The following is a 27768-nucleotide window of genomic DNA, read 5'->3' on the forward strand; positions in this document are numbered from 1 at the left end:
GCTTGGTCCTGCTGTCAGGGCAGGGGACTGGACTGATGACCTCTCCAGGTCCCTTCCAGTTCTAGTGTTCGCTGACTCTATGATCATGAATCCAGAGGACAGAGTGAGTGGGGGGTGTTTGGAGGAGACAGAACTGTTCCACCAAGCTGCCTTTTCCTCTTTCCCTTCCCCCTCTGCCCCTCTTTGGCTGCTGGGGAACAGCTGTGGGTTTGCCTTTCACACAGGGCGAGGTGCTGTCTCTTTAAGGCAGGTCTCTGTGGGTTGTGTTTAGTGAAGGAAGTGACGGCGGGGGATTGAATGAAAAGCGAAAAACAGCCCCAGAGCCCCAAGTAAGGGACAGCGGGAGGCTGGGGCCGGGCTGCCGGGGGAGAGGGGGCGGCAGGGCAGGAGGGGGGAGGCAAAGCGGTTCCCAGCGGGGAGGGCCCCAGCCCCTGGCACTCAGTGCGGGCAACCGCACGGATGCGCCGGGCGGTGTAAAGTGCGCGCCGCAGCCCATGTGCTGTCCGGAGTGCAGGCAGCGCGGAGCCGGGCAGGGCAGCGGGCGCTAGGGGGAGGCGGCCCGGGGCGGGGAGCGCCGCCAAACTTTCCGCCGAAGTTTGGAAACTTCGCGGGGGGCGCCCCGGGGCGGGTGAGGGGCGCGGGGCTGGGCGCGGGGGGCTGCCGCTGCCGGGGATGCGCGCCCCGGGCTGCCGGCTCCCTGCGCTGCTGCTGCTGCTGCGGCTGCTCCCCGGCTGGGCGGGCCCCGGGGCGCTGGCCGAGCTGCGGGTGCGGGTGCGGCTGCCCGATGGGCAGGTGACGGAGGAGAGTCTGCAGGCGGACAGCGGCGCCGACTGCATCGGCCTGGAGCTGCGCAAGGGGGACGGGACCCTCATCACCCTCACGGCCGACTTCCGACAGGTCCGCGGGGGGGCTTGGACCCCACGGGGGGGGACCGGGGATGGGGGGAAGAGGGGCTTGGACCCCACAGAGGGGGAGAAACCGGGGAGGGGGGCTTGGACCCCACAGAGGGGGGGGACCAGGAATGGGGGGCAGAGGGGCTTGGACCCCACGGGGGGGGGGCTTGGACCCCACAGAGGGGGGGGACCGGGAATGGGGGGAAGAGGGGCTTGGACCCCACGGGGGGGCTTGGACCCCAGGGGGGGGACCGGGGATGGGGGGCAGGGAGGCTTGGACCCCACAGAGGGGGAGGGGGGACCGAGAATGGGGGGCAGAGGGGCTTGGACCCCACGGGGGGGGGGCTTGGACCCCACAGAGGGGGGGGACCGGGAATGGGGGGAAGAGGGGCTTGGACCCCACGGGGGGGCTTGGACCCCAGGGGGGGGACCGGGGATGGGGGGCAGGGAGGCTTGGACCCCACAGAGGGGGAGGGGGGACCGAGAATGGGGGGCAGAGGGGCTTGGACCCCACGGCGGGGGACTTGGACCCCACAGAGGGGGAGGGAGTGGGGAGTGGGAACAGGGGGGCTTGGACCCCATAGAGGGGAAGGAACCAGAGATGGGGGGCAGAGGAGCTTGGGCCCCACAGAGGGGGAGGGACTGGGGATGGGAGGGCTGAGGAACTCAGACCCCACAGTGGAGGGAGGGACCTAGCATGGGGGGAAGAGGGGCTCAGCCTCTCCCTGCTCCCAGAAAATGATGGATCAGGCCTGGGAAGCTGAAATGGGTCTGACACCCCCTGCTCCCAGGATCTATTCTAGGGTGTGCCCCAGCGGGGAGGGGTTTGGTGCCCTCTGAGCTTTCTCCCCTCCCCTCACCCCCTTAGGGACACCTGGGGAGTGTGAGCTGATCCTCATTGGGCTGGGTCCCCTTTGGAGCCCTCAGTAGCTGCAGCAGCAGGATGCGGGGCTGGGGGGCGGTTGCATGGACCTTTTCCCTCTTTGGGGCAGATTTGTGTTCTCTTCTCTAAGCCAGAGCTTGGGGAGAAACCCCCGGCTGAGGCTGTGGCCTCTCCTTTCCATAGCCCAGTAGGGAACAGAGATGGGCAGGGTCTCACTGGCTTCTCCCCCTCCTGCTACCTCCAGATGATCCACCCTCTGTCCCTTCGCCCCAGCCCCCCGAAGTAGGGAGTGGAAGCCAGCAGACACTGCTCCCATCCTATCAGCCTGGGGGGACATCCTGCTGCTCGTGAGCCCCCAGCGCTGTCGGCAGTTGCCGTGGGATAATCCAGAGCGTATTTTGTTTATCTGGCCTCCCGCGGCATTCCCCAGCAGATCAAAGGGCTACAGCCTGGGAACGCTGGACCCATCGCGTGGGAGATGGGCTGAGCTGGCTGATGTTTACAGAGACTCGCAGGCAGGGCTGGCAGGTCAGGAGTCTGCTCTAAACGGGATGGGGTTTGCACGGAAGAGCCTGTCTGCTCAGTAGCAACTTCTGTGCCAGGGTAGGTCCCAGTGGGGCACACTTTACAGCTGGGGGAAACTGAGGCATAGAGCCAGGAAGGAACTTGATTTGCAGCCTTCCTTATCTGTGCGTGGCAGCCTTGATGGGTTGGATCGCCTCTGGGTAGAACAGCACTTTGGGGAGTTCCCATCCTCGTGGGGAATTAGAAATTGCTCCTCCGTCTCCTTGATCATTGGGGTGTGCTGAAGGCCGGCTGGTGAGCTGGGGCAAAGTAGTGCTCTCTGGGATTGCAGCTGCATTGGAGGTGAGGGGGACAAACAAACTCTCCCTCTCTCCTCTCCACCCCATCTGTCTTGGTACAAGAGGGAGTCTAGGCAGGGGAGCTGCCCCTCTCCGTAAGATGAAGCATGAGAACCCACAGCTCCCTGCAGGAGAAGGGAGGGTCTGTGTCCGAGGGGCTTCTCCGGAAGCTGTACCAAGCATGGGTGAGTTTCCCATGGCACTAAACCGCTTTGTGTAATGATCACTCGGGGTGCTTTGTTTTGTAAGAACATAAGAAAGGCCGCACTGGGTCAGACCAAAGGTCCATCCAGCCCAGTGTCCTGTCTGCCAACAGTGGCCAGTGAAAGCGGCACCATCGCTAGCAGCGGCACAGGCGTAAGGATGACACGGTATGGTGCTGCCAGCCTTGCTTCTGTGCTGCTGCTTGCAGAGTTGGTCTCCCAGTCATCAGCCTCCCCGTGTGACCACCTAGCTCTAATGGCAGTGCCACCGCCAGCAGCAGCACAGAAAGGCTACGTGTGATATTGCGACCCCTCTGCACAGCTGGTGGAGGTGGGTGTGACCTAGCTCTGGGGTACCTCCCATTCTGCCCCTCTCCAGCACTTGGCAGCTATAGGGGCTTGGGATGGCTGTGTGCGTGGAGGCGGTGATCACAGCACCCCCAAACCTTGGGGCCTTGTCACCCACATCAACTACTCCACAACCAGCCTTGCCCCCCCAAAAGTGACCCACCCCCGTGTCACCCTCATTTCTGTGCTGCTGCTTTCGAGCTGGATGCCTGGCGAGCAGCCACTGGTCTCTGACCGTCCAGCTCTGAAGGCAGTGCAGATAGGGGGGAAAAAACTGCAATCCCCTAAACACCCAAATTTCAGGGGGTGGAGCACTAGATTTCACAGTCCGGGATGAGTGTTTCATGGCCATGAATTTAGCAGGGTCCTGCCCCAGAGGTATCCAGAGCCCCCATAGTCTATCTAAAGGATCTGGAAAGTGCCTGGATTTTCCCGGGTCAACAAAAAGTGCAGCCGTACACCACTGGGACTGATTATGGATTTTAACTCCCTTCTCTGAGCTCCCTATGGCATTTCCATCCTCGCTGCGACTTTTACAGCCTAAGTTCCTTGGGGCAGAGGGTGTTTACTTCCACGTGTTGTACAGCAATGAGCAGATCACAGATGCTTCAACAACTGGCATTTATTCATGCTGAAGAAAGGTGCTGGGCTGGCAGGACAGTGCAGCTTCTATCTTCTCTTCTACCACCATCTCCTGCCCACTGGCCTTACCCCTGGCACGGAGGGACCATCTTTAAAGATGGGGGGTGATTTCAGATTCCTGAGAGCAAGGTTTAAGGTGGGGGAGGAAGTGGCTTGCACTATGGACATGCGCTCCAGGGAACTGGATTAAGACCCTTTGCTAGGCTAGAAAAAAGACCAAAAAGGGACTTGTGATCAAATGTTGTGTAGGGGATGAGACAAGTTTGAACAGGGCTGACCACGTCATGGGGGGTTGAGGGTGTCATGCCTGCTCACAGGGATAGCTGCAAGACTCTGAGGGGTCTCAGCTGGTCTGGTGTGATACCCATTTACCTTCTAGGGTTTCGCTTCCTTGCACGTGAAGCCAGAGTCCTGCCACCTCCTGCCCTGTCTCTCCCCTCCCCCATTGCACCACATCCCCCAGCCTGGGGAGGGTTACAGCTTCCAGGAGGCCTGTTGTGGGGCGGCAGCAGCAGGGGCGAGGACCCCTCCCCGCCACACTCACCGCAGCGATTGGCAGCTGCAGGGAAATGGAGCATTCGCTCCCCTTCCTCCTGCCCCCTGTATTTGCAGATTTCGCCATTCACGGTGGTGTTGGGAACGCATCCACAGCGAACGGCAAGGTTTTACTGTACTGCAATTTCCCTGACAGTAACCTTGCAGTCCCCTCCCTGACCCTTCTTGGCTCAGGCACGGCCGGCTCACAACATTTTGGCACCGGAGGCGGGGAGCTCAAATGACGCCCCCATTTCCCCCCACTTGGGCCAAAACTTTGAAAGGTCTCAATTCTGCCTCCTTCCTGTTCTACTCCTCTCATGGCACACCACCATCTCTGTGCATCTAGAGCAGAGAGAATACATCTGCACCAGCAGCAGACACGATTTTCTACACTCTGGGTCCTAGTGGTGCCCCCCCCCCCACACACACACACACAGTTGGGCACCTGGTAAGACCAGCCCTGGGCTCAGGAACCATATTCAAACCCCATGAAATGTCAGATTTCAATAGCCAAAATCATGAAATTGACGATTTAAAAAGTCCCTGGACCATGAAACTGACCAAAATGGACTGTGACTTTGGCAGGAGCTTCTCTAGGGGCTCTGGATGGCACATGGCTAAGTGCTGATGGTGCTGTTTGTTCGGGCGCCCTTCCTCACCCCTTCGCCTCACTGTAAGATGGGCACTTGAGACGTACCTGCGAAAGAAAACCTCGCCACGTATTCAGAACACTCTGGGGACAGTTCTTAATTTGACATCAGCTCAGAGCTGGCACGTACTTTTTTTTATTAAATAGTTCCCTGGGAACATAGTTAAAGGAAAAAAATCAGACCGACATAACCTGAGAAGTAGAATTTACAGTGCCGATGGGAATGAGCTGCCTGTTTGCTGGGGATCCTGTTCGCCTTGCCTCTCGTGGGCGTTACCACCTTGAACTCTGCTCTGCTCTGATGCTCTGCTTCCCCTGGCTGGCGCGAAGCCCTTGGGTTGCTAGCCTCGGGAAATGCAGAGAGGGTTGTTGAGCTGGGTTTCTCAGTGCTGGCTTTTCACACACCTGATTTTTCCAGTGTTCTGGCTTGTGCTGAGGCAAATTGCTGCTCTTCTCCTCCCCCAACCTCTTGATGGAAAACGGTAGGCTGTGAAACCGAGAGAAAGGATGGTCCAATAGTTAAGGTGCCTGCCCGAGACTTGGGTGAGCTGGCTCTGCCACAGACTCTGCATGCCTCAGTTCCCAATCTGTAAAATGGGGATGCTTCCTGATAAAGCTTGCAGGGCACAGAAATACCATGCTAAGGGGAAGCCATGTATGTACCTAAGCACCATATCTGAAATAATCTCCTTAGGGATATAGTGAGAGCTTGACTCCTTGGGGCTTTCAAAACTAGGCTGGACCTGTGCATTGTATTAGCAGGAACAAGTCTGTATTGTTTCCAGGGAAGTTATTGAACAGTCTGATCTGTTGGCATCTGCTGTGATATGACTGTGAACAGGGAAACCATTTCATAGAATCCCAGGGCTGGAAGAGACCTCAGAAGGTCATCCAGTCCAGCCCCCTTCCCAAAGCAGGACCAACCCCAACTAAGTCCACCCAGCCAGGGCTTTGTCAAGCCGAGACTTAAAAACCTCTAGGGATGGAGATTCCACCCCCTCCCTAGGGAACCCATCCCAGTGCTTCCCCACCCGCCTAGGGAAATAGTTTTTCCTAATATCCAATCTAGACCTCCACCACTGCAACTTGAGCCCATTGCTCCTTGTTCTGCCATCTGTCACCACTGAGAACAGCCTCTCTCCATCCTCTTTGGAGCCTCCCTTAAGGAAGTTGAAGGCTGCTCTCAAATCCCCCCTCACTCTTCTCTTCTGCAAACTAAACAAACCCAAATCCCTCCGTCTCTCCTCAAAGGTCATGTGCTCCAGCGCCCGAATCATTTTGGTCGCCCTCCGCTGGACCCTCTCCAATGCGTCCACATCCTTTCTGTAGTGGGGGGCACAGAACTGGCCACAATACTCCAGATGTGGCCTCACCAGAGCCATTGGTTCAGTTATCTTTTGCTGGGCCACTTGCGTGACATTCATCCTGATGCAGAAGGGTTATGCACTACTTAACCGCATTGATGCCTTGTCTTGGGGCTGGACAAGGCACTTTAATGGTGCTTGCCCGCGGCCTCTGTATGAGGGGAATGTTTCTCCAGTGCAGGATTGAAATTGAAAGTATTTTACAAACCTGCTTGACCTTTCCCCCCTTCTGTGTACTTGCACTTCATGAATCCTGCCAAAAGAAATACACAATCCAGGCCCCACCCACTACAACCCTTTGCTGCCACAGCACCCAGAGAAATTTCCCCAATGCTCCCATGCTGCCCAACCCCTCTGTAAGGCATGTCAGGGACTGGAAGAGTAATAGCTGGAAACTGTGCTGAGGAGGAGCACTCACCCAGGGGCTGCTCTAACATGTGCTGGGGATTTACTAGCCGTTGGAACAGGACAGAATCTGGGAGGTAAACACATGGCATTCAAGAACTCTCCCCAAGTGTGGTTAATTTCATGTTCTGGTTCTCTAAGGCAGCAGGCTCTGATGGGTGGGCATTAGATGACATCTCAGGACACGAGGTGTCTGATTCTGACTCTGCCACTGAGCTGCTGGGTGACCTTGAGCAAGTCACTTCACCTCTCTGTTTCCCGAGCTGTAAAATGGGGACAGTAGTGTGGTGCCCACTTCTTTCAACTGCTTTGAGAGCAATGGGTGAAAATGCTATAAGGGCTAAGTGTGTGTGTATTACCAGGCGCTAGTGCCTGACATGTCTGGGTTTTTAGCACTGCAGGAGAAATAGTTGAAGTAACAATAAACATCTCTCTTTCATTCCTTCAAAAATGCAACAAACATTTCTGTTTCTATTTTATGGCTGGCAGTTATTAAAAAAAAAAAGCCCAAATGTTGAGTCTAAACTATATGGCCACATCTCTACAGAAGTGGTTGGGTTTTCACAATGCATCCTGGGAACAGAGTGGGTGGCTAACACTAGAGTCAACATAATGAGGCAGGTAATTGATTATCCTTATACATTAGTGCATGGAGCTGCATGTGGAGTGGGCAGACGATTTTAATCCTTGCCATGCCAGGAACATCATGGCTGCCAACAGGTTGCTGCTGTTGTGTTCAAGATGAGTAAATATTTGGGGAAAAAATCAGATTCACACAAGAACCAAGGCACAAATTAGGCCGTGTCAGAGAGCTTCTGACACGTGGCAAAGGCTAGGTGCATACAACAGGAAACTTAACTCAGTCCCTCAGTAGTGTTTGCAGAGAATACTTGGTGTCATCTGGTGGGCTAAAGTAACTAATGTTGATGTATTACAAAGGAGCAGCCAACAAATTGTAGAGACAGTGATTCAAGAAAGAAGGCTCAAGTGGTTTGGACACATTTACAGATGTCAGGGGGAGAAAAAACATTCCTAGACCAGCCCTTGGCTTGCTACCATGTGGAGGAAGACAGAAAAGAGAAGGACAACAGATTATGTAAGAAAAAACCCCATTGAGAACAATGCTGCTGTCGTGGAAGCAGACTACACAGGCACAAGCTGCATGGCACCACGCAGCTGGATTGCCTCGTGTCACAAGGCCCGAGAACATCGAGTCGATTGTGGTTTGCATTGTGAGTCTGCCTCAAGGCTACTGCCATGTCAAGGCTCCTTCTTGCCAGGGGCTGTACAAACGTGGAGTAGACAACAGCCTCTGCCCCCAAAAGTTGATGCATTCAGTTTGGAAATCCACTCTTCCCGAAAGTCCTCCCCCATGGGTCTGTAGAATGCCCTAACTAATCTTGATAAAATCGTGGAAGGGACGTGAAACCTCCTGCTTCCGGGCCTGAGCTGACCTCTGACTTTCAGAGAGGAGGACAAGATTACTGTGGAGGGACATGAAGGCAGCTTATCCTACATCCGCAGCTGCAGGGTTCTTACACCTTCTGCTGAAGCAGCTGGAGCTGGCTGCAGTCGCTCATGGGAGACTGGCCTGGATGATCCTTAGATCTGGTGCCACCTGGCTATTGCCTCAGGAAACTCATCACCTGTAGCCAGGTATTGAATTTGAGGGCTATAAGGATGGCTAAGGGTGGGGGCAGGAGCTGGTTGCTTTCTTTGGGGTGTGCTCGCTCCCTTGTTTGTGCATAGGCAGGGTGCTGGAATGATTTTTATAGTGAGGCTGCTGAAAGCCATCGAACAAAACCAAAGTTCCTTGTACGTCCGGGGTGGGGAACATTTTTTGGGTCGGGGGCTGTTGTCCTAAGAAAAATTAGTTGGAGGCTGCACAAAAGTGGGAAGCCAAAAAAAAACCCCACATTCCCCTCGCACACCAGAACCTGGGGGGCCTGGGCTAGTAGATTTTTGTGGGGCCCCTACACTCTGAAATGGGGCCAAAAATGAGGAGTTCAGTGTGTGGGAGGAGGCTGCCGGGAAGCAGGCTTGGGCTGTAGGATCAGGGTGGGAAGGAGGGTGCAGGAGTGGATTGGGGGTTGGTGGATCGGGGAGGATGGTAGCGGTCAGGAGTGGGCTGGGGGTGGGTAGGGTGCAGAAGTGGGGTGCAGGGTCTGGGTGGAAGGGCTGAAGGGAACCTCTGAGCGTCGGGGGCCAGGTCCAGGCATGCTGGGGGCCATTCCCCACTCTTACGTGATAGAAGCCATGCGTTTGGTTGCTTCAAGCCAGGGGGCGCTCCCTTACCCTGACCTTCGCTAATTTCATTTGGAGAGGGGCCATGTGTTAGAACACACTAGTGTCCTGTTCTTGGGCTGCTAGAATGCCTGGTGTCACCATCAGGACCCTCTCGGCTGAACTTTGCCCCGTGCTTCGGTGGTATTGTTGCACAGAAATCTCTGCGGCCAAAGCCTTAGAGGCAGGATTTTCAACAGCAGAATCCAAGTTGCAGAACAGTTTGCTTTTGCAGGGCTTCCTAACAGTGCGTGCAGACTCTGCCATAGAAAAGATGACACCAATTCCCTGCAAGTTACTGTGAGATAATCGGAGGCTTTTTAACTTTCTCCATAGGAGGGATGGAGCAACTGAGGAGTTGTAACCAGGCAGAGTAGAAACCATCAATTCGGCTCTCTGCAAGTCTCTCGCTGTGACGTTAAACATTAGAGAGTTTGCTGTTGCATTATGAAAATAGGTGTTTTCTAAATATTGGGGGAGGGCGCGGTTTGCTAGAGTTCTGAATTGGTGGTTATCCTGTTGGGCAGACCTGCAGTTTGAAACCCCTGTATTTTAACTGAGCTGATTGTTTGAACAGCAAGAAATAACTGTGTTTCTTCTAGTGGGAGATATTTAGAGCTTGATTTTTTTCCCCCCCTGAGGTGTTGTGCACCCACAGTTCCCTTTGACTTCACTTAGAGTTTCGGGTCTTATCAAAATCAGACCCGTTGCAGGCCCGTATGCAGGTATTTCTTGTGGGGGGGGGGGGGAAGGACTTTTTTTATAAATCTGGACTGCAATTGTTTTAAATATAAAGGAGTTCAAAATAGTCATGCAATGAGTGTGCATAAGAGAGGTTAATGAAAAAATTGAGTGGAAACAGTGATTGGTAAAATGATTTTGTTATAACATACTAAAAATGTATACAGTAATAAAGGTCTTATAGAAATTATCTTCTGGGAGCTTCCTGTAATATCATAAGTGAAAAACAAAATTCCAAACTATTCCAGTCTTTGCTGCAGTGACATTATGGCTCGTCACTATTATATGCATGATTAACCATTTTATTTTGGTGACTTTAGTTGTCAATTTAGGATAATGAGGCTTGTGTTTAGAGCTGATTGGAGCTCTGAGGTAGGATAATTGGTGAGGAAGTCGCGTAATCTCATTGCTATTCATTTCTTTTGTTTGCAAACAGCCAGTTGGAAATTACTAACCCACTTCAACTGTTTCCTCCAAACTGGGAGCAATATGCACTGCCCGACATAGGGTGCAAGATACTCTTTGACCTGTTGGCTCTATTCAGGAAGAGCACTTTCCTATACTTGTTTCTTGTGAAAGGCAAACCACTTAAAATACAATCTTCCAACTCACGAGAGGAGGCTCATGTGGTGTTTCCAGTGATGTGTGCAAGATGGAAGTGTACAGTTGGCATGTTTGATGTAGACATGTCCACTGGGAAGTGAATTGAGACCACCATCTCATTCCACAGGAGTGCATGACTGAACAACCATAATGACTTTTTGGCCATTTGATCTTGACTCCAGCTAAGGAATTAGACCATGAAACTCCATAGCTCATTCATAGTTCTAGCCCCATCAGTATTTTTTTAATGAATATTCTGCAGCATTTCATAGCAATAGGAATTCTGAAGATCATCAAGACATGTAAAAACTATTAGGGAGAAATGGATAGCTTTCCTCATTAAAATGTCTGCCACTCGGGTTACAAAGCTATTTTTAAATAATGTGCTACAGTTAACGTTCGTATTACTTTTCAAGTGTGAAAAGACGTCTGCTAAGTTAGGGTGGGCCTGGAAACATTTGAAGTGTGGCAGAGCTTGTTTTTGCCATTAAACTTACTTACTTACTGCCCGTTACGCCAATGGCGCATAGGGCAGCAACAAAGTCCTTCCACTTCTGTCGGTCGCAGGCCAAAGCGCCTATTGTTCCCCAAGTGTGATGATGGTCTTTTAATTCTTGTTCTACCGTTCGGCGCCAGGTTGTTTTTGGTCTTCCTCTCTTTCTCTTCCCATCTGGTTTCCAGTGGAGTGCAATTTTCGTAATAGATCCGTCTTCTCTTCGTAACACGTGACCTATCCATTGCCAGCGTCTTTTCATAATTATAGTGGCCATGTCTTCTTGTTTACACTGAGACAGTAGGTCTTCGTTGGAAATTTTATTTGGCCAAAATATCCTGATTTTTCTTCTAAGATTCTTGGTATGGAATGTAGACAATTTAGTAAGGTCTCATTGTATCATGCGCCAACATTCTGCTCCATAGAGAAGCACTGGAAGAACCATTAAAGCTGGACCAAATTAAAATACACACTTGCATGCCTGGGTGAAATATACCCAAAACGAAGACTGGGCAACCGAGGCACAATCTCCTCTGTGACCATGGGCTCGTCTTTACTCCCTGCTGGGACAGGCCTCAACGCAGCCTGAAATTGCCCTCTCCTCTCAGCACCTGGACCCTGGTGGAGAGGGATGAAGCCAGTGGGAGGAGCAAGGTGATGGAGTGAGGAGAGGCTGAATGGCGGACAAGGGAGCGTCTCCAAACAGGATGTCCTCTAGTGGAGAGTAACAGGGTTTGGTGACTGAAGGGGCGCCTCCTTGTGGCCAGAGGGAGCAGCTTTTTTTCTCTCTGGTGCGCCGTGCTAACAGTGACTCCATCACTGGGATGGTCTCTCTTCTGTAATTTGGCTCTCTGGCCTTGTCACGATATTAACGTCCATCCATTGGGGGCTAAAAAGCTCGACAAACGAATCCACCAAAGGACTCCTAAGCCTTGGCTCAGGTCTGCAGGCGCAGTGATCAGCACATCCCTCCGGACGCTGAATTATCCATATCTCCTCCTGCCGGGGGCTTTACACCCCTTCTCAGTGGCTGGTCAGGGAGTCCAGACCTCCCTCTTCCCTCGTTTCCCATCCAGGAATCCTGTGACCTGCAGCCAACGTCCGTACAGTTCTGCCCTTTGCTGCACTTTGCCTGGGCGCCTCCCTACCTAGCCTTCTCTGGATTTCTTCCCTGCAACTTCTCTGTGTTGGCCCTTTTTTCAGGGCTAGGGTCCCTGGGCTTATTCTTCCGCTGGGTTTCCTCCTCGCCGCCTCTCTGCGGGTGACTGCGACTCCCTGCCTGTAGCCCCCTTCGGAGACAAACTCCCCTTCTGGGTCATAAGCAGCCTGCTCCTGCCCAGCTGGATTTCAGGGTCCATTGAGCATGATTGTCCCTGCAGGTGCGGCCAGGTAGCGTGACCGGCCTCGCAGGCCCACATGGGCCCAGTCAGGCCTTTGTGGGGTGCACGTCTGGGCCTCAGAGGCCTTTCTCACTGGGCGAAAGGGCTTCCTCCCGGAGGCTAGAGGCATAGCGGTTTGGAGGAGCGCTAGAGCCGCCTGCTCTTTGTTTCTGCCAAGCGATGGTAGTCACCAGGCCCGGCGATTGGAGGGGGAGGTGGACAGTTGCCCTGGAGCACGGGGATTCAAAGGGACCTGGGGTTCCAGCCACCTGGTGCCCCGAGCCCTTTAAATTGATGTCTGGAAATCTGGGCCTCTCTTGGAGCTGTCTGGAGAGAGGGAGGTGCCGCACTGCATGCTCTTCTAGGCGATTCGGGGAGGGGGGTGGCACCGCGGTTTGGGCTAGCTGCCCTGGGCCCCGCCCTTCTGTCTGAAGCCCCACCTCTTGTGGGAGCCTGGAACAGTCCCCTCCCGCCCCCCCACACACACACCCCTTCCCCAGGGGCCCGGCAGGGCCGTTGGCTCCCCGGTAGTAACTGTACTCACCGCCCCTAAGTTCAGACACACGGGTCAGAGCCGGGGGCGGCCAGCACGTCCTGCGAGGGTTAACGTGGCGAGTCCTGGAGAGAAAGTACCTGGGGAGGTTCCGGTGTCCTGTTGGAACTTGTTCCCGTGCCGGGAAGTTTGACAGAAATCCCCAGCCGGTTACTGTACCCTCGCTCGACTTGGCCAGGAACTCACTCCGCATTGAGTCACCTTTCTCTGGCAGGGCCTGCGATGAGGGGGCTGGGGTTGCAGTCCGGGAAGGGCTGCCGGCGGATCGATTTGCATGACGGATTCTTGCTAGGGTCACGCCTGGATTTCCCCTCGGCCGCAGCGTGGGGGGGAGAAGTTCTGCTAAGGCTGAATGAGTCGGGGGGCAGAGGGAAACCGAGAGGGGAGCCTGCTGGGAGAGCTGAGGGACCATGGAAACAGAACCCCCCCCCCCCCCGAGCAGAGGGTGGGCCCTAGGGTAGATGTGGACCTGAGAGGGGTGTAAGTGCATGGAGAGTTGTCATGCCGCCAGGTTGTGGTCTCTCTGAATCCACAACAGGCGTCCACTGACGTGCCCGGGACTGGATTTGGCCGGGTCACGAGTGTGTGTGCAGGGTGGGGAATTTCCTAGTTTGCAGCAATGTGGTGGGCCACTTTCTGCCCTCTCTTACAGCTGGGCATTGACTCTGCGGCTGCCAGCATTCCTGGCCACGGTGCTAATTCCTGGTGGGCCCGCTGAGGCCGTACTCGCGGCCGTGGGTGCCTCAGCGAAGGAGGAGACACAGATCAGAGCGCTGGCAGCTCAGGGGGTCTTGCTCGCCCCAGAGTCTCAAGAAGATTGCGAAGAAAAGCTGAAATGGGGGCTGAGGGCCATGGAGAGGGGGAGCAAAAACCCATCACCGCGCCCTGCATTTCTGTAAAGCTATAGTCCATGGTAGCGTTTCCCCTACTGCGGTGCATTTGTACCCACAGCTCAGCCGCCTCTTATCTAGTGGGTCTCCTTGCGACGACTGGTGTCCCCTGGGGAAGGGTGGTAGGATTCTGGCCCCCGCTGGTTTTTGAGGACCAGCCGCTGGGACCCATTTCTGCTCAGCAAGTCCTGATGCCCGGAATCGGTGAGGCCTAAAGGCTGTTTCACCATGGCCGCCGTGGGCAAGAGGCCGGCGTGGTTACAATAAGGGAGCCACCCAGGGCTGCTGACGGGGGGAAGCAAAGAGGACAGCTGCCCCAGGGCCTGGCAATTTAAAAGGGCCCTGGACTCTGGCCACCACCCTTTAATCACTGCCCGAGCCCTGCGCGGTGGGGTCCAGACGGCGCTGAAGGCTGCCAGGGGAAGGTGCAGTGTGGTCCGGCTGGTGCTGAGAGGTGGCTGCCCTTAGACCCTTCCCCTTCCACCAAGGGCCTGCCCCTTCCCAGGGGGCGGGACCAGAGCCAGCCTCCCTCCCTTCCCCCCCACCCCCCACAATGTTGCCCAGAGCTGGCAAAGTCTGTTGCCACATCAGGGCAATGCTGCAGGTCAGCTGTGGTTCCTGAAGACATGGTCTGTTGCTCTGAGGAAGGACGTCCCAGGCAGTGACCCCGGCTGGGTTTAGGACCGAGAAACTGGCCCTCCTAGAGTCTGTTGAGATGCAGGTAGGGCCACCCCACCCGCCTGGACAGACTTGTGTGAGAGGGGTCAAGCTAACGCACTAACACGAGCAGTGCAAACGTGGCAGCTCAGGCCCTCCCAGCCCTCTGGAGTCTGGCGGTGAGTCTGCTGGAGCCGCAGCATCCATGCTGATACCTCAAGCTCGAGTCCAGCTCGCACAAGGCTGTCTAGCCAGGCTGGGAGGCTCATACCCCAGCAGACTTAATCTCCTAACCATCTCTCTGCCCTGAGTTCCCCCGGGTCTCCCTGCTGGCTCGCTGTGAAGACTTGGCCACTGCAGAGGAGAGGCCTGAGTCCAGGGGCTCTGAGGAAGCTGGCGACCAATGCAGCTCTGACCAGGTAGCACAAGGATCCTCATCGGGGCCCTGAGACTTCCGGGCTGGGAGCTGGATGGTGGCAGGCTAGGACACGCAGGGCTGACGTCCTGCTGTCTCAGAAGCCGGGGTGGTTGGTGGGACGAGGTTCATTTAGATCCAGATCTGACCGTGTTGTTACCTTAGCGTCTCAGACGGCCAGGCTCAGCCCTTTCTGATTCCAGTGGGTGGAGCATTGTGAGAGGGGAAGGTTGGGGAAAGAACACCGGTCTCTCCTGGAGTCTGGCAAGTAGAGTTCACGGGGAGGATGCAGGAGAGCAGATCAGTGGGGCAGGAGAAAGTAGTCGTGTTATCTCATGGACAATACGATGGAAGAGGTAGTTAATCCATGGAGACCCTCTGATATCCTTCCTGCATCCGCATCCCCCACTTGTGGGATCTTCTTTCCCCCGGCTCTCCTCCTCCCAATCTCTCTCTGACCCACTTCCTTGCCCTGTTACCCCCTTCTTCCCTGTCCCTCTTCCTCCTCCTTTCTCTGCTGCAGGATCTCCCTGCCTTTCCTTTTTCTTTCTCCCTCCCACCTAGAAGCCCATTTGATGAAGATGCTTACACAGTGATCCAGATGTGAGGCCTCCTTCTCGCTTGGCTCTGACCACTCGGAGCGCATGGTTTATAAATCACCGAGTGCACGCAGCTGGACAGATAAATATTTAGGTTGGCTCTGCAGCAGGGCTGGGTCACACGCTCGCTGGTGTGATGGGAACGAGCTGAAAGGGGGGTGAAGGGATATGCTGACGATCACCAAAAAGACGAAATAGCAGCGGGCGAGGAGCCGGGAGCGTGCGTCTGAGGATGGTCCCAGTGAGACGGGGTCGGAGAGAGCTAGGGCTTTGCTAAAGTGTGTGGCCCCCACTCCCCTGCAGGTTGTGACTATATTTGACATTCTGTTGTGCTCTATGGAGAAGGTTGTGTGCCCATGGGGGTCAAACCCGCACTGATTTACCTCCCTGCAATCCTGTTGCAATCCAGCGAGGGGGGATAGATTCATACAGAATCCAGCCCTATGTGTTAGTGTGAGCCATGTTTCTCTTCCCCTCATCCTGGGCATTGGGGCTAAATATGGCTGAGGTGCAAGCAGGCTCAATGCCACCCGACTTCAGCTCAATGCTGTTGGGTCGGGTGACATTGCTCCTGCTGCTACCAGCCCTAGACTTGCTCCTCCATCTCTTCTGAAGAGCCACATGCTCCATCTCACCCAGGTGCACAGATTGCGAGGGGGCATTTGCTTTGCTTTAGCAACAGGGTTCAAGCTGGGGACCATCAGTGCTAAAATCATCCCCTACTCATCCAGTTCCACTGTGGCCATGAGAAGTAGACCAGCCACTAAGGGACCAGCCACTAAGACAAAAGACCCAGTACTGACGTACACATACCTCTTGGTGGGTACAACAAGGAGAATTCTCCAGCTCTGCAGCAACTCCATGTCAGTCTGCAAAACTCCCCTTCAACCTGGGGATTTAATTTTTTTTTCCTAATCCATTGCTCATGGGCAGCTAAACTCTCAGATTTCACTGGCAAAAAAATGTGGCTGTCTCAGCCTTGGGTCTCATTTTTCTCAAGTAAAATCAAACTGGAAGAGCATTCGGTTTGGGACTGTTGGGATTTTCATTTATTTGCTGGAGTCTTGCTTGGCCTTGCATGTCGTGGAAGATCAAAGTGGAGGAACTCCAATCAAAACCAGTGGGCCTCAATTTGGAAGAGTCTGCAGTGACTCTGGGCTATACCGCCGGGGCCAGGCTGAGAGAAGATCGTTCTCAATCGAGTATTTGAAAAACAGAATGAAATTTCTTTTCTGCAAACATGTTTTGTGCAAATTTTTTCCTTTCTTTTTGCCTCTACCCTGCCCGCCCCCAGCTCCCTGCTGTTGTCCTGCTTTATCCATAGCCTCAGGCTTGGAATTCCAGATCTCAGGAAGGATTCTTGCTCTCTGACTTTTATTCTGGAAACGATACTTCTGCAGTTTCTGCCTGAAGACCCAAAAGGCAGCAACAGCCTCTACCTCAGAGTGATGCCTTTAAGGCTACTGTGAGTCATGTCAGGGGTATCCCTGGTGTGTGGTGGGTTGCCCGTCCAGCCCGAGGACTGAAGGCAATGATTAAAAAAAAAAGATCAAGCTTGTGAACTAATTGGATTTTTTTTCTTTTAAATTCCCTCTATTTCCTGCTCCTCTTGTTCAGTTTCCATTTCATAAAAAAAAACCACACACACCCAGCAAAATCCCTGCTCCGGCCCTGGGAAGGGAGCCATGTCTCAATCTGCAGCTGTTCTTTCAGCTGTCCAGATGTGCCTGGAATTCTACATCCCTTTGTTTTCTGTACGTGGGAGAGGAGACAGTGAGTAAGTAGTGGAATGGATGACGTGGCTCAGGAGAGCCCCAGAGAGGACGTTGCTCAGAGCTTTGGGACGTGGGCGTTTGATCCCTGTGGTGGATCCCTGTGGTGATCCCTGTGGTCTTACCCCAAGCACTGTGAGCCAGGTCACAGGAATGCCCCAGATATCCGAAGGGGGGGAGATCTTAGCAGCTTAGCGGGCCTCTTCCTGGCCAGTGTGTCTTCTGCCTGCTCACCCACGGGATAGTCCTGTCGAGTGATCATTCTTTTTGTAAGTGAATTTAGCTCTGCAGAACAGAACCAGATGAACAGTCAGGTCGCAGAGGATCAGAGACAGCAAAGGAAGCATGACTACCAACTTTCCATGCCACGCGCTCGCCTACCAACGAGCCACCATCTCGACGCAGGAGAGTGGCCCCTGTTGATGGGCGTTCAGTATCCATGATCCATTCAGGCCTTGGCTTCACTGCACAAGTACCCAATGAGTTAACCTGCTTTCTAATGTGACTGGGGGGGTTGTGATGCAGACATCCATCCGCTAGGGACCCAACGGAGACCACTTCACACGGGCCACCGAACCATTGTCAGACGGTGTCTGCTGGATTTATGCTGCTGCTCCTCATCTCCCATTACCAGTCTCTCTGTGATGCCAAACGCTGTATCGAAAGAGCCCTTCCTTTAAAACTACAGAGTCTCCTCCTCCTTTTCAGCAGCCGGCTTTTTCCTCTTACCATCCAGTACGTTCTTAGACGTGATCATCCCAACGAATGAGTCCCCTGTACCTAACCCTTCTCCCAGAGGACTTGAATGTCCTCAAAGCAGAAAGCTTGCTCCTCCTATGACACAAATTAGCTTCATAAAGTCCCCGACAGCTGTTCTGACTCACACCCAATGCGAGAAGAAAAAGCTCTCTGGGCCACAGCCGAACACATTTGTGACGCGTCCCGAGTGGAGTAGCTATAAGTTCTGAGTCGAACTTTGACACGCAAGTGACTTATTAACTGGATACCGGCTGCAGGAATCAGACCGGAACTCTCTGACCTGGGCGGCGTGGCAGATTTGTCAGACAAAAAAATCAATGAATTTTTGTCTCTGCTCTGCCATTTGTTGGGTCCAGAGATGAGCATCTTGTTGGCTGGCCCATAATCCCAGGCGCCCTGATGCCAGCTACCAGGGAGTAGCTGGTAAGGAGCCGGGGTAGAATGAAGGAATGACAAAGTCCATCTGCAGGGCAGATAAGAGAGTGATGCTGGCAGACCAGAAGGAGCGTCAAAAGTTGCTCTCCTGTACTGAGAGCCAAGAGGGAGGAGAATTGCTGTTGGTTAATAGCTTGCTGAGGAGCTGAGGGCCTAGGCCGTGATATTTTTAGTTGATGTTGGCTGGGAGATGTGACCAGCTGCCCCCGGAGGGCTACGATTACAGCTCAAAGATAGCAACTTGGAGGAAAAATGTGCCTCTGGGTTTGCTCATAGTGTGAAGAGGCCGGATGTGGTGTCCGATGTTTGTCCCTCCTGCGAGAAATGGCCGGCTGCTGACAGGACTGGGCTAAGGGGAAGATGGGTTAACCAGTAAGGCTGTGTCCAGACTCAGGGGTTTTTTCGAAAAAAGTAGCTTTTTTTCGAAAAAACTTCACCTGCGTCTAGACTGCAGCCACGTTCTTTCGAAATTAAATCGAAAGAACGCGGCTTTTCTTTCGACGGCGGTAAACCTCATTTCACGAGGAAGAACGCCTTCTTTCGAAAGTGCTCTTTCGAAAAAAGGCGTTCTTGAATGCCAACAGGGCTTTTTAGAAAGAGAGCATCCAGACTCACTTGCTGCTTTCTTTCGAAAAAGCGGCTTGCTTTTTCGAAAGTACTGCTTGCAGTCTAGATGCTCTTTTTCGAAAGAGGCTTGCAGTCTAGACATAGCCTAAGAAGCTCACGGGACAACGTGTGGAGACACAGCTGGCTTTCCCCTGGGGGGATGGCAGCGGGGACTCGAGGCATTGTATAACCTGCTGAGCACTTCAAACCCATCTCTAGGAGCAGCCTGATCTAAAGCCCTTTGGAGCCAGGCCATGGCGGGGAGAGATGTTAATTAAGTCAAAGTCAATGGCCTTTTCTGATATTTGACTCAGGTCTTTACGCAAGGGATCATGAATTCCAGTGCTAATTCCGTGTGCCACCCATTCAAGAGCAGGGAGCTCAAAAACCACAGACACACCAAATGGCAAACCCCCACCACCACCAGCACCAACACCTCGTCTCCAACGTTCATCGATACCACAGCGCTACTGGAGCTACACTGCCACGCGTCTTCCCCCGGCTGCAGCTGCCTCCAGGGAAAGTCCCAAGGATTCATCAAGGACCAGAATATGGGCCATGTGGCTCAAAGGCCCTTCCTCCAGCCCACCCACCCCCTGCCTTTTCCACAGCTCTGGGGTCCACATGAAGGAAAAGCTCTGTTCAGATTTGGGGGGAGGTGGGGCTGTGAACAGCGCTGCAAAGCAATCAGAGTCCCCCTCCTTCACATGGAGAGCCCTCTCCCTACACTCTCCACTTTGGGGTGACCTTGGCCTTTATTTTTTAATCTTGGGGCCAGACTTCACACCCTTGCTCAGGAGGTAAGCCTGCAGCAGCTGCACTGCCGTTAATGGCTTTATTCTGGATTCGCAAGGGTGCCAGCAGGAGTAGACTCCTCCCCCACGTTTGATTTTAAGTTCTTTGCACAACAGAGAGGTGATGACTGGAGAGATCAGTTGGCTGGTCCATGACCATGTGAGCATGGCCACCCTAGACTGGCAAACTTGTGGAGTGATCTTTGATTTGCCCTCTCTAGGGGCAGCAGGTCTGTAGCAGTGTCCTAGGGCAGCAAGCACAGTGTCAGACCCTAGAGAGAGAACACAGGCAGCTCACGAGGATTGTTCTTTAGCCCGTCTTTCGAGCGTGGGGCGGTTACCCGGTTTCTGTCCCTATTGGCGCTCGTGGGTGGCTTAGCAGGCAAAGATGATAGGTGACCCCCCAGGTGATACGTGAGAAAGCTCGCTTAATTTGCATACTGTAATTTTATTGGACAACGCGTCATCAACACATGTTGAGTTTTGTATTCCGTTTAAAGTAACGGCACTGGAAACCGCTCTCCACCGGGACGCTGGCCTTGGGTTGGCTGGTTCTTTTGGTTTTGTTTTGATCACGCTTCAGGAACCCATTCCCTTGGCTGTGCCCGGATTTACAGCCCGGGGGTCAAATAGGACTTTTGAGTTTGGTCCTTCCTCGCCACCAACCCACGCTTTGTGTCGCCTTTTCCCATCCGTGGCACAAATAATTGCCAATGCCTAGCAGGGGCTGGCGTCGACTGCTGTAACTATGGGCGCTGCAGGAGTAGCAGATCTGGAGGGTCATGGAGTCTGTCTCAATGTTTCCCCTTTGCGGATGCGGCTGAGACGTGACCAGGTGACTCACCCCATCGTGAGTCTCTGGTGACATCCTCTGAGCCATTTATATCACAGCAACGTCCGTGCGTCCAGCGTTTCTGCTTTCCCGTTTCCCCTGCATGACTCAGGACCCCTCTCCCTCCACACTTCCTCTCCAGAGCAAATCTCTCAGCAGCAATCCTGGTGCTCTCCAGAGTTCGTCCCACAGCCTGTTCCCCTTGCTCTCTTCTGCAGCGGGATGTCCCAGGCTCCCGCAGTCGGAAGGAAAACCCAGCCTGTGATGGCTACAGTGGGGTACCCTGTGCTAGTCGATATGGGTGGGGCATTTGGGCGTGCCCAGTCGGGGTGCACGGGGAGAAGGTACTTGTCTGGACAGGAGGAAGTGGGGTGTCCTATCCTAGTAGATACGGGTGGGACATTTGGGGGTGCGGGAGTGGTATATTGAGGCTGCATCATGAGCCGTGCTAGGTAGGAAATGGGGTGTCCTCCCAGATGGTCCAAGTCTGGGTGTACCTCTGGGGTGTCTGATCCTTGCTGAAACTGGGGGGATGAGATGTCCCATCCACTCAGGTGCAGATGTGAGGTGCCCCCTATGCAACCGTGGGGTGTAGCGAACGCCCATGGTCTCTTCCTTTCACTCCTGGCCCTTTCCCTCCCCTGCTCTCCCGTCATTTCTCTGTTGCCTCTTGCTCACTTCCTTCTGGTCACACTTGACTGGCAGGACAGGCTGTGTGTCCGTAACAGGGAGCAGCGTGAAGCCTGCTGTCCAGGCCATCAGTAACGCTCCCTGGAGAAGGAAGGGTGGGAGGGGAGAAGGGAAAGCTGTAATCTCTTGCCACCTCACTGACATTTTCTTTACAGGCCTGGAAGGAGAAGCAGCTGTAGGCAGTTAGCCCCAGGGAGCCATGCCTTGTCTTTAACCCTCCCCTTCCCTTCACTGCTGCTTCTCCAGGTCCAAGCACACAGCAGCGGGGGAGCCCAGGGCAGGATAGAAACCCCCCCGCCCCCGGAAGGAGATGGATCCACCTCTCCTGTCGCTGTTTCAGGGCAGAAGCACAGTATGCTGGGCCCAACCCAAACAGGAAAGCGGGGGGCACTCACCGGACACACACACCCTCATGGTGGGGATAGCTGAGGATCATTGGTTTATAGGGCTACGTCTACACCAGCGGTTCCCAACCTTCTCCAAATGGGGACCCATTTTGACAATTCAGGAAGACTTGGTGACCCAAGGCAATTCAAAAACGGGAGGAGGAAGATGGGGGGGGCAGAGCTACCTGGGGAGACACTTGGCGACCCATATTTGGGTCCCGACCCATAGGTTGAGAAACCCTGGTCTACACTGCAGAGCTACTTCGGGATACCAGCGGTAACCCGAAATAGCGATCCCGTGTCTTTTTGAAACAGAACGGGCTCGCTATTCTGACGTCCCTGCAAACCTCGTTCCACGAGGGTTAAGGGACGTTTCGGAACAGCAGGGTTTGTGGAAACGTGGCACTGTGTAGACAGTGCCAAATGATGAAATCAGCTGTTTTGAAATTGACTCGAAATAAGCTATGCAATTTGCGTTGTTTAGTTCAAGCTGCGGGTGCACGGTAAACGTCCCCTAGGAGAAACCAGCAATCCTAAAGCATTGGTGTCACTCCTTGGTACGGCAAACACATAGCATGAGGCAGATGTTTGTGTAGCACACTTGACTGGGGCTCTGTTTGTCTCTAGCGCTGGCTTGGCCATCGTGGTTGATAAATCTGCTGCAGCCGTGGTCGAACATTAAGCCAGTTCTATTCCCTGCTTTGCTGGGTGGGTTGTCCGCAGCGGACATTGAACCTGCGACTCTGAAGCTAGAGGCATGAGCTTCTATTACCAAAGAGCCACATCGGTTAGCCAGGGTTGCCCATCGACCTCTATCTGTGGCCCACCCACTGCTCAGTGGGCACAGCCTTCCCCTGACTGAGTTGCACATGGTTGAGCGGCTCAGGGCGGGATGCCTGAGTCTGTCTGCTCTTCCTTCACCCACACGAGGGATGTTTGCAATGGAACGTGGAAAGGGAATGGGGGTGGCGGTGCACGACTCATCCCCGCTGAGGCGGGGGCCACCGTCCGGCGCCTTCTGACCTCCCCCCGCCAGCCCCCGAGGAAGTCGGGCCGGGGGGTGCTGGTGAACATTTTGGAATTTGTTTTTTCAGGAGGTGAAGATTTTCCGTGCGCTGATTCTGGGGGAGCTGGAGAGGGGCCAAAGCCAGTTCCAGGCGCTCTGCTTTGTCACGCGGCTTCACCGCAACGAGATCATTCCCAGCGAGTCCATGGCGAAGCTGCGGCAGGTGAGAGGCAGCCCCACCGGATGGCCCGGGGCCTCCCTGGCATGTGATCCCTGGTCTCCTGGGGCTACGTGCGCTCCTGTAAGGACGAATGCCAGTCGGGGTCCCTCGCCTTTTCAGGGACCGGTCCCAATTGAGTGGCCTCCAATCGCTGGCCCAGCCACCAGCCACCACTTCCCAGTGTGTGCCCAAACCAGCAATGGCTGCCTTTAACCATAGGCCAGCACAGCCACTATTGCAGCACTGGAGTGGCTAAGACCTCCTCTCTGGAGACTCCTTCAAGCACCATGCAGGCCTAGCTCTGGCGTTGTTTGGAGGGAATCCCAGCCCAGATCCAGGGCCGGCCCACATCATTTGGCATCTGAGGCGGGGAGCTCAAAGGATGCCCCCATGTCCCTCGCTTGGGCCAAAACTTGGAAAGGTCTCAGTTCTGTTCTGCTCCTCTCGTGGGCCTGCTTTGCCACCGACCCCTATAAAGGAGAACGAACAGCAGCAGACACAGTTTTCTACACTCTGGGTCCTAGTGGCGCCCCCCCCACCCCCCACAGTCTGGCCACCTCAGTTTGCCTCATGGTAAGGCCAGCCCTGCACCAAGCAGTCTAGCTGCACACGTATTTCTGAAGTTACATAAGCACGGCCAGACTGGGTCAGACCCATGGTCCCTCCAGCCCAGCATCCTGTCTGCCCACAGTGGCCGGTGCCAGATGCCCCAGAGGGAGGGACCACAGCAGTGAGTTTGCATGTAAGTTGGCAAAAAATAGGGATGTTCCAAAAGAGCTAATTCGGGGGAGGGGAGGCAGACCATAGTTGTGACCCACAATGCAGCAGAAATGAGCTTTGCCGCCGCTGTCTCCTCGCCAGAAAAACCCCAAGACAGTGCGTCAGGCGGAAGAGGTGCGGGGGCTGGAACATCTCAGCATGGACGTCGCTGTCAACTTCAGCAAAGGGGCCCAGCTGAGCCCTCACATTCACAACATCTGCTCGGAGGCCAAAGAGGCTATCTACACCCGAGAAGAAGATGTGAAATTTTGGCTGGAGAAAGGTACGCGTCTCCTTAGCGCAGGTCCTGCTAGCACTTACACTGCGACCAACTTTGCAAGCCGCTGCAGGGCCTCCCCCCCCCCGGCGCTGTGAGTGGATAATCTGGTTCACACTGACCCCTAGTGTAGCTGGAGTATTAGTGCGCACAGCCCTTGAGTGTGCTGGTGGATATCTTGAGTGCACACCAATCCCTTGCACGCTACTGGCGGGAGGGAGGGACTAGCGGTTCATTTGCTCCGCATCTGGTTTTCACACACGGCTCTTTTAACGAAGCCATGGGCGTGTGTTATTTTCTGGGGCTGATGTCTCCCTAGTGTGAAACCCTGCTCCCCTACCCGCCTCTCCCCTGTGACCTGACCTCGTTCAACATCCTAGACATGTCTGGACACGATGACTGGATGGTCAGTGAGCGACTTGCTCAATTCTTGGCCGAGGTCACAAGCCAAGTGCAGAAAGGGCAATTAATGCTAATTAAAGCAGCGGCTTCTATGATGCGGACACCAGCCAGAGCTGGGCTGAGTCCCATCCATCCCATTTCATAGAGCGTCTGACTGAGCGACCCTCGGTAACTTTCAGTCACATCCTCTCTGGGCCAGATTTGAATCATAGAATCATAGGACTGGAAGAGACCTCAGGAGTCATCGAGTCCAGCCCCCTGCCCAAGGCAGGACCAACCCAACTCAATCAACCCAGCCAGGGCTTTGTCAAGCCGAGACTTAAACACCTCTAAGGATGGAGATTCTACCCCCTCCCTAGGGAACCCATCCCAGTGCTTCCCCACCCTCCTAGGGAAATAGTTTTTCCTAATATCCAACCTAGATCTCCACCACTGCAACTTGAGACCATTGCTCCTTGTTCTGCCATCTGTCCCCACTGAGAACAGCCTCTCTCCATCCTCTTTGGAACCTCCCTTCAGGGAGCTGAAGGCTGCTATCAAATCCCCCCTCACTCTTCTCTTCTGCAGACTAAACAGACCCAAATCCCTCAGCCTCTCCTCACAGGTCATGTGCTCCAGCCCCCGAATAAATGAAAGGGAGGGAACGGAGGTTTAGGTTGGACATTAGGAAAAACTTCCTACCTGTCAGGATGGTTAAACACTGGAATAAGTTGCCTAGGGAGGCTGTGGAATCTCCATCTCTGGAGATATTTAAGAGCAGGTTTGATAGACATCGACCAGGGATGACAGTACTGGGTCCTGCCATGGGGGCAGGAGACCGGACTCGATGACCTCTCGAGGTCCCTTCCAGTTCTAGTGTTCTATGATTCTATGAAATGGTGCCGGAGAGGGGAAAAGGCCTACGGCGTATTCCCAGTCCCCCGCACCTCCTAGCCTTCTGCTTCGGTCTGAGCCGGTCTCCTTATGAGTCTCCTCCACCCTCTCACAGCAGCATCGTAAGCCGAGCGCGGGTCTCTCCTTTCCTCCCACAGGTGTGGATGGCTCCATGTTTGAGGTCCTGCCCCAGTCGGCCGACCTGCCCGACTTGCAGCGCTGCAAACTGTGCGCAGACCGCTGGAAACCCTGCATCTGCAGCTACTCGCTGAGCATCGAGTGGTACCCCTGCATGCTCAAGTACTGCAAGAGCCGCGACGTCAGCGGCAAGGTCTCCTCCTACAAGTGCGGCATCCGCAGCTGCCAGAAGGGCTACCGGTTTGACTATTACGTGCCGGAGAAGCAGCTGTGCCTATGGGACGAGGAGACCTAGCAGGTTCTGGCTGGATCTCTTCAAGTGGCGGCTCTTCTGCCTCCCGCTGTCCTTCCATGATGCTCGCGGGGGCGGTGGGGAGCTGGCTGCCCGGAGGGAGAAGGGGGCCAGGGAGGTATCTCGTGCCAAGAGGCTCTTCCCTGCCCTTGCTCCTTGGTCCCCTAATGCTGCCTCACACTGTGAAAACAGGCTCCACGTCCATGTCTGAGGAGCGCCCTGCCCGACGCCCCAGGGCAGCCTGGGACCAGAAGGAGGCCGAGGAGAGGACGGTTTGTGGGAACAAGGGGTGCCTTTTGACCGGGCAGCTTTCCCAGCTGCGGGGAGGAGACAGAGAGCCGGGGCACGGAGCCTCTTCAGAGATGGAGCCGTTTTGTGTGTAGCCGTTCACCCAGCCAAATGTGACCCGGGGGCTTTATCTTAAAAAAAATCCCCACTCCCCTGAGGGGGGGGCAGCTCTGGCCCCTTCCCTGCCTCCTCGACCTACCAGACGGCGTGTGGGGTCCTTCCCACGCCAGGAGGCCCACAGATCAAGAGCCCTGCTGTGGTTACAGTCTCACATGGGACGTTGTCCCCTCTCCTCGGAGGAGCCATAGGTATCAGGAGTTGCCATACCCCCACCTCAGCGCATGAAAGGTTCGACCGGCCGTCTCTGGTTTGGCTTGTTCTCCTGACCCCCGCTGGGGATTAGACTCTTGCGTTCCTGTCAAACACGTCCCCCACCGCTCCAAGACAGCGACGGTGGCGGGGAGTGGGGATCCCAGCTTGGGTTTGCCCCCTGGTGGTGCTGGTCTAGTGGAGAAAGAAGAGGATGGAGAAACGCTTGGAGCCTGTTTCCGCCTGTCAGACCCTGGCACTGCCTTGGTTTGCCTCTGGGTGAGAGTTGGGACCTGCTTCTGTGTAAAGCAGCGGAAAGGCGCTCCCGGACTGCTGTGTCCTTCCTGTATCCTGCTTTCCCTGGGGCTGGAGCACGAGGGGAAAATACCAACAGGGCGACACCATTCACACTCGAGAGCAGCTGCAGTTTGGAGCTGTAACGCCACCATGTGCCTTTTTGCCTAAAATCCAGGCATTGCAGACCAAAAAAAAAAGCTATTTGAGATTTTTTTTCTTTTTAATTTTCTCATAGAACTATTTTTGTATCCATCTTGTAAGAGGAACGGTTTTTTTTTTTTTTTAAGAAAATATTGCCACATGAAGTAACCAAAAAAATAGAAACGTGAAGAGATTTTTAAAGCAAATTATTTATCATGTGTAAGATAGATACACGGGGTTTGGGATGTATCCCTAGCATCCACAACTCACTCTCAGCCTGCGTTTGTCGTCCAGTTCCTTAGGGCACGTCTACACAGCAGAGCTAAAGTTGAATTAAGCGACGCAACTTCAGCTACAATTGTGAAGCTGACGTCGAAATCGCTTAACTTGGCTTTTGGCGCTGTCTACACTGCAGGATGTCAAAGGGAGAACGCTCTTCCTCTGACTTCCCTTGCTCCTCGTGAAATGAGGGTTACAGGAGTCGGAGTAAGAAGACCTCCAGGTCGACATTATTCCGAAATAACGATTTGCTGTGTAGACGCCATTTTGTTATTTTGAAATAACGTCAGTTATTCCGAAATACCGCTGCTGTGTCGACGTACCCTTAGGATTAAGGGCTGCTGCCTTAAGATGGAAAATTCACCCGCAACCTCAGGGGAGCAAGCAGGCCGGAGGACTCAGCAGGAGCAGTGGGCGGGCGGCCGAGCAGGGGATGGGGCCGGCAGCAGGAGCCAACACTGAGCCTGTCGGGGCGGAGGGAGGTGGCCGCAGCATGAGACTGGCTAGTGAAGCCGATACACAACGTGCAGCTACTAGGGCACATGAAATTCGGGGCAATTTGGAGCTCCAAAATTCCTGGTGCCTTACCCCGCTGCATCATTTTGTGTATTGGTTGGTCCGGCCCTGTTTCCACGTTTCCTGAATCCAGGCCAGGATCCGGGGAGACCTGGTGCGATGGCGCTAGCTGTTGAGATGCTAGGGAGGAACCCCAGGGCCCCCACATCTCAATAAAGAATCCTTTTTAGCATTACGGCGGAGTCCTGTCTGTTGTTGACTGCCCGCCGCGGTTTGGGCTTAATAGGTCTTTACCAT

The 27768-nt window shown here is 54.4% G+C and overlaps 1 protein-coding gene across 1 annotated transcript; it reads left to right on the forward strand.

The window, feature by feature from the left end:
- The first annotated feature begins 335 nt into the window (after window positions 1-335).
- Window positions 336-27706, forward strand: OAF (out at first homolog). Its single transcript, XM_075909804.2, has 4 exons — window positions 336-897; window positions 22769-22903; window positions 23762-23942; window positions 25370-27706. The coding sequence occupies exons 1-4, from the start codon at window positions 673-675 to the stop codon at window positions 25642-25644; spliced, it is 816 nt and encodes a 271-aa protein (XP_075765919.1). The 5' UTR covers window positions 336-672; the 3' UTR covers window positions 25645-27706.
- Window positions 27707-27768: the final 62 nt, after the last annotated feature.

Source organism: Pelodiscus sinensis, chromosome 25 (genome assembly GCF_052426305.1).
Source record: "Pelodiscus sinensis isolate ZL-2025 chromosome 25, ASM5242630v1, whole genome shotgun sequence".
NCBI lineage: Eukaryota > Metazoa > Chordata > Testudines > Trionychidae > Pelodiscus > Pelodiscus sinensis.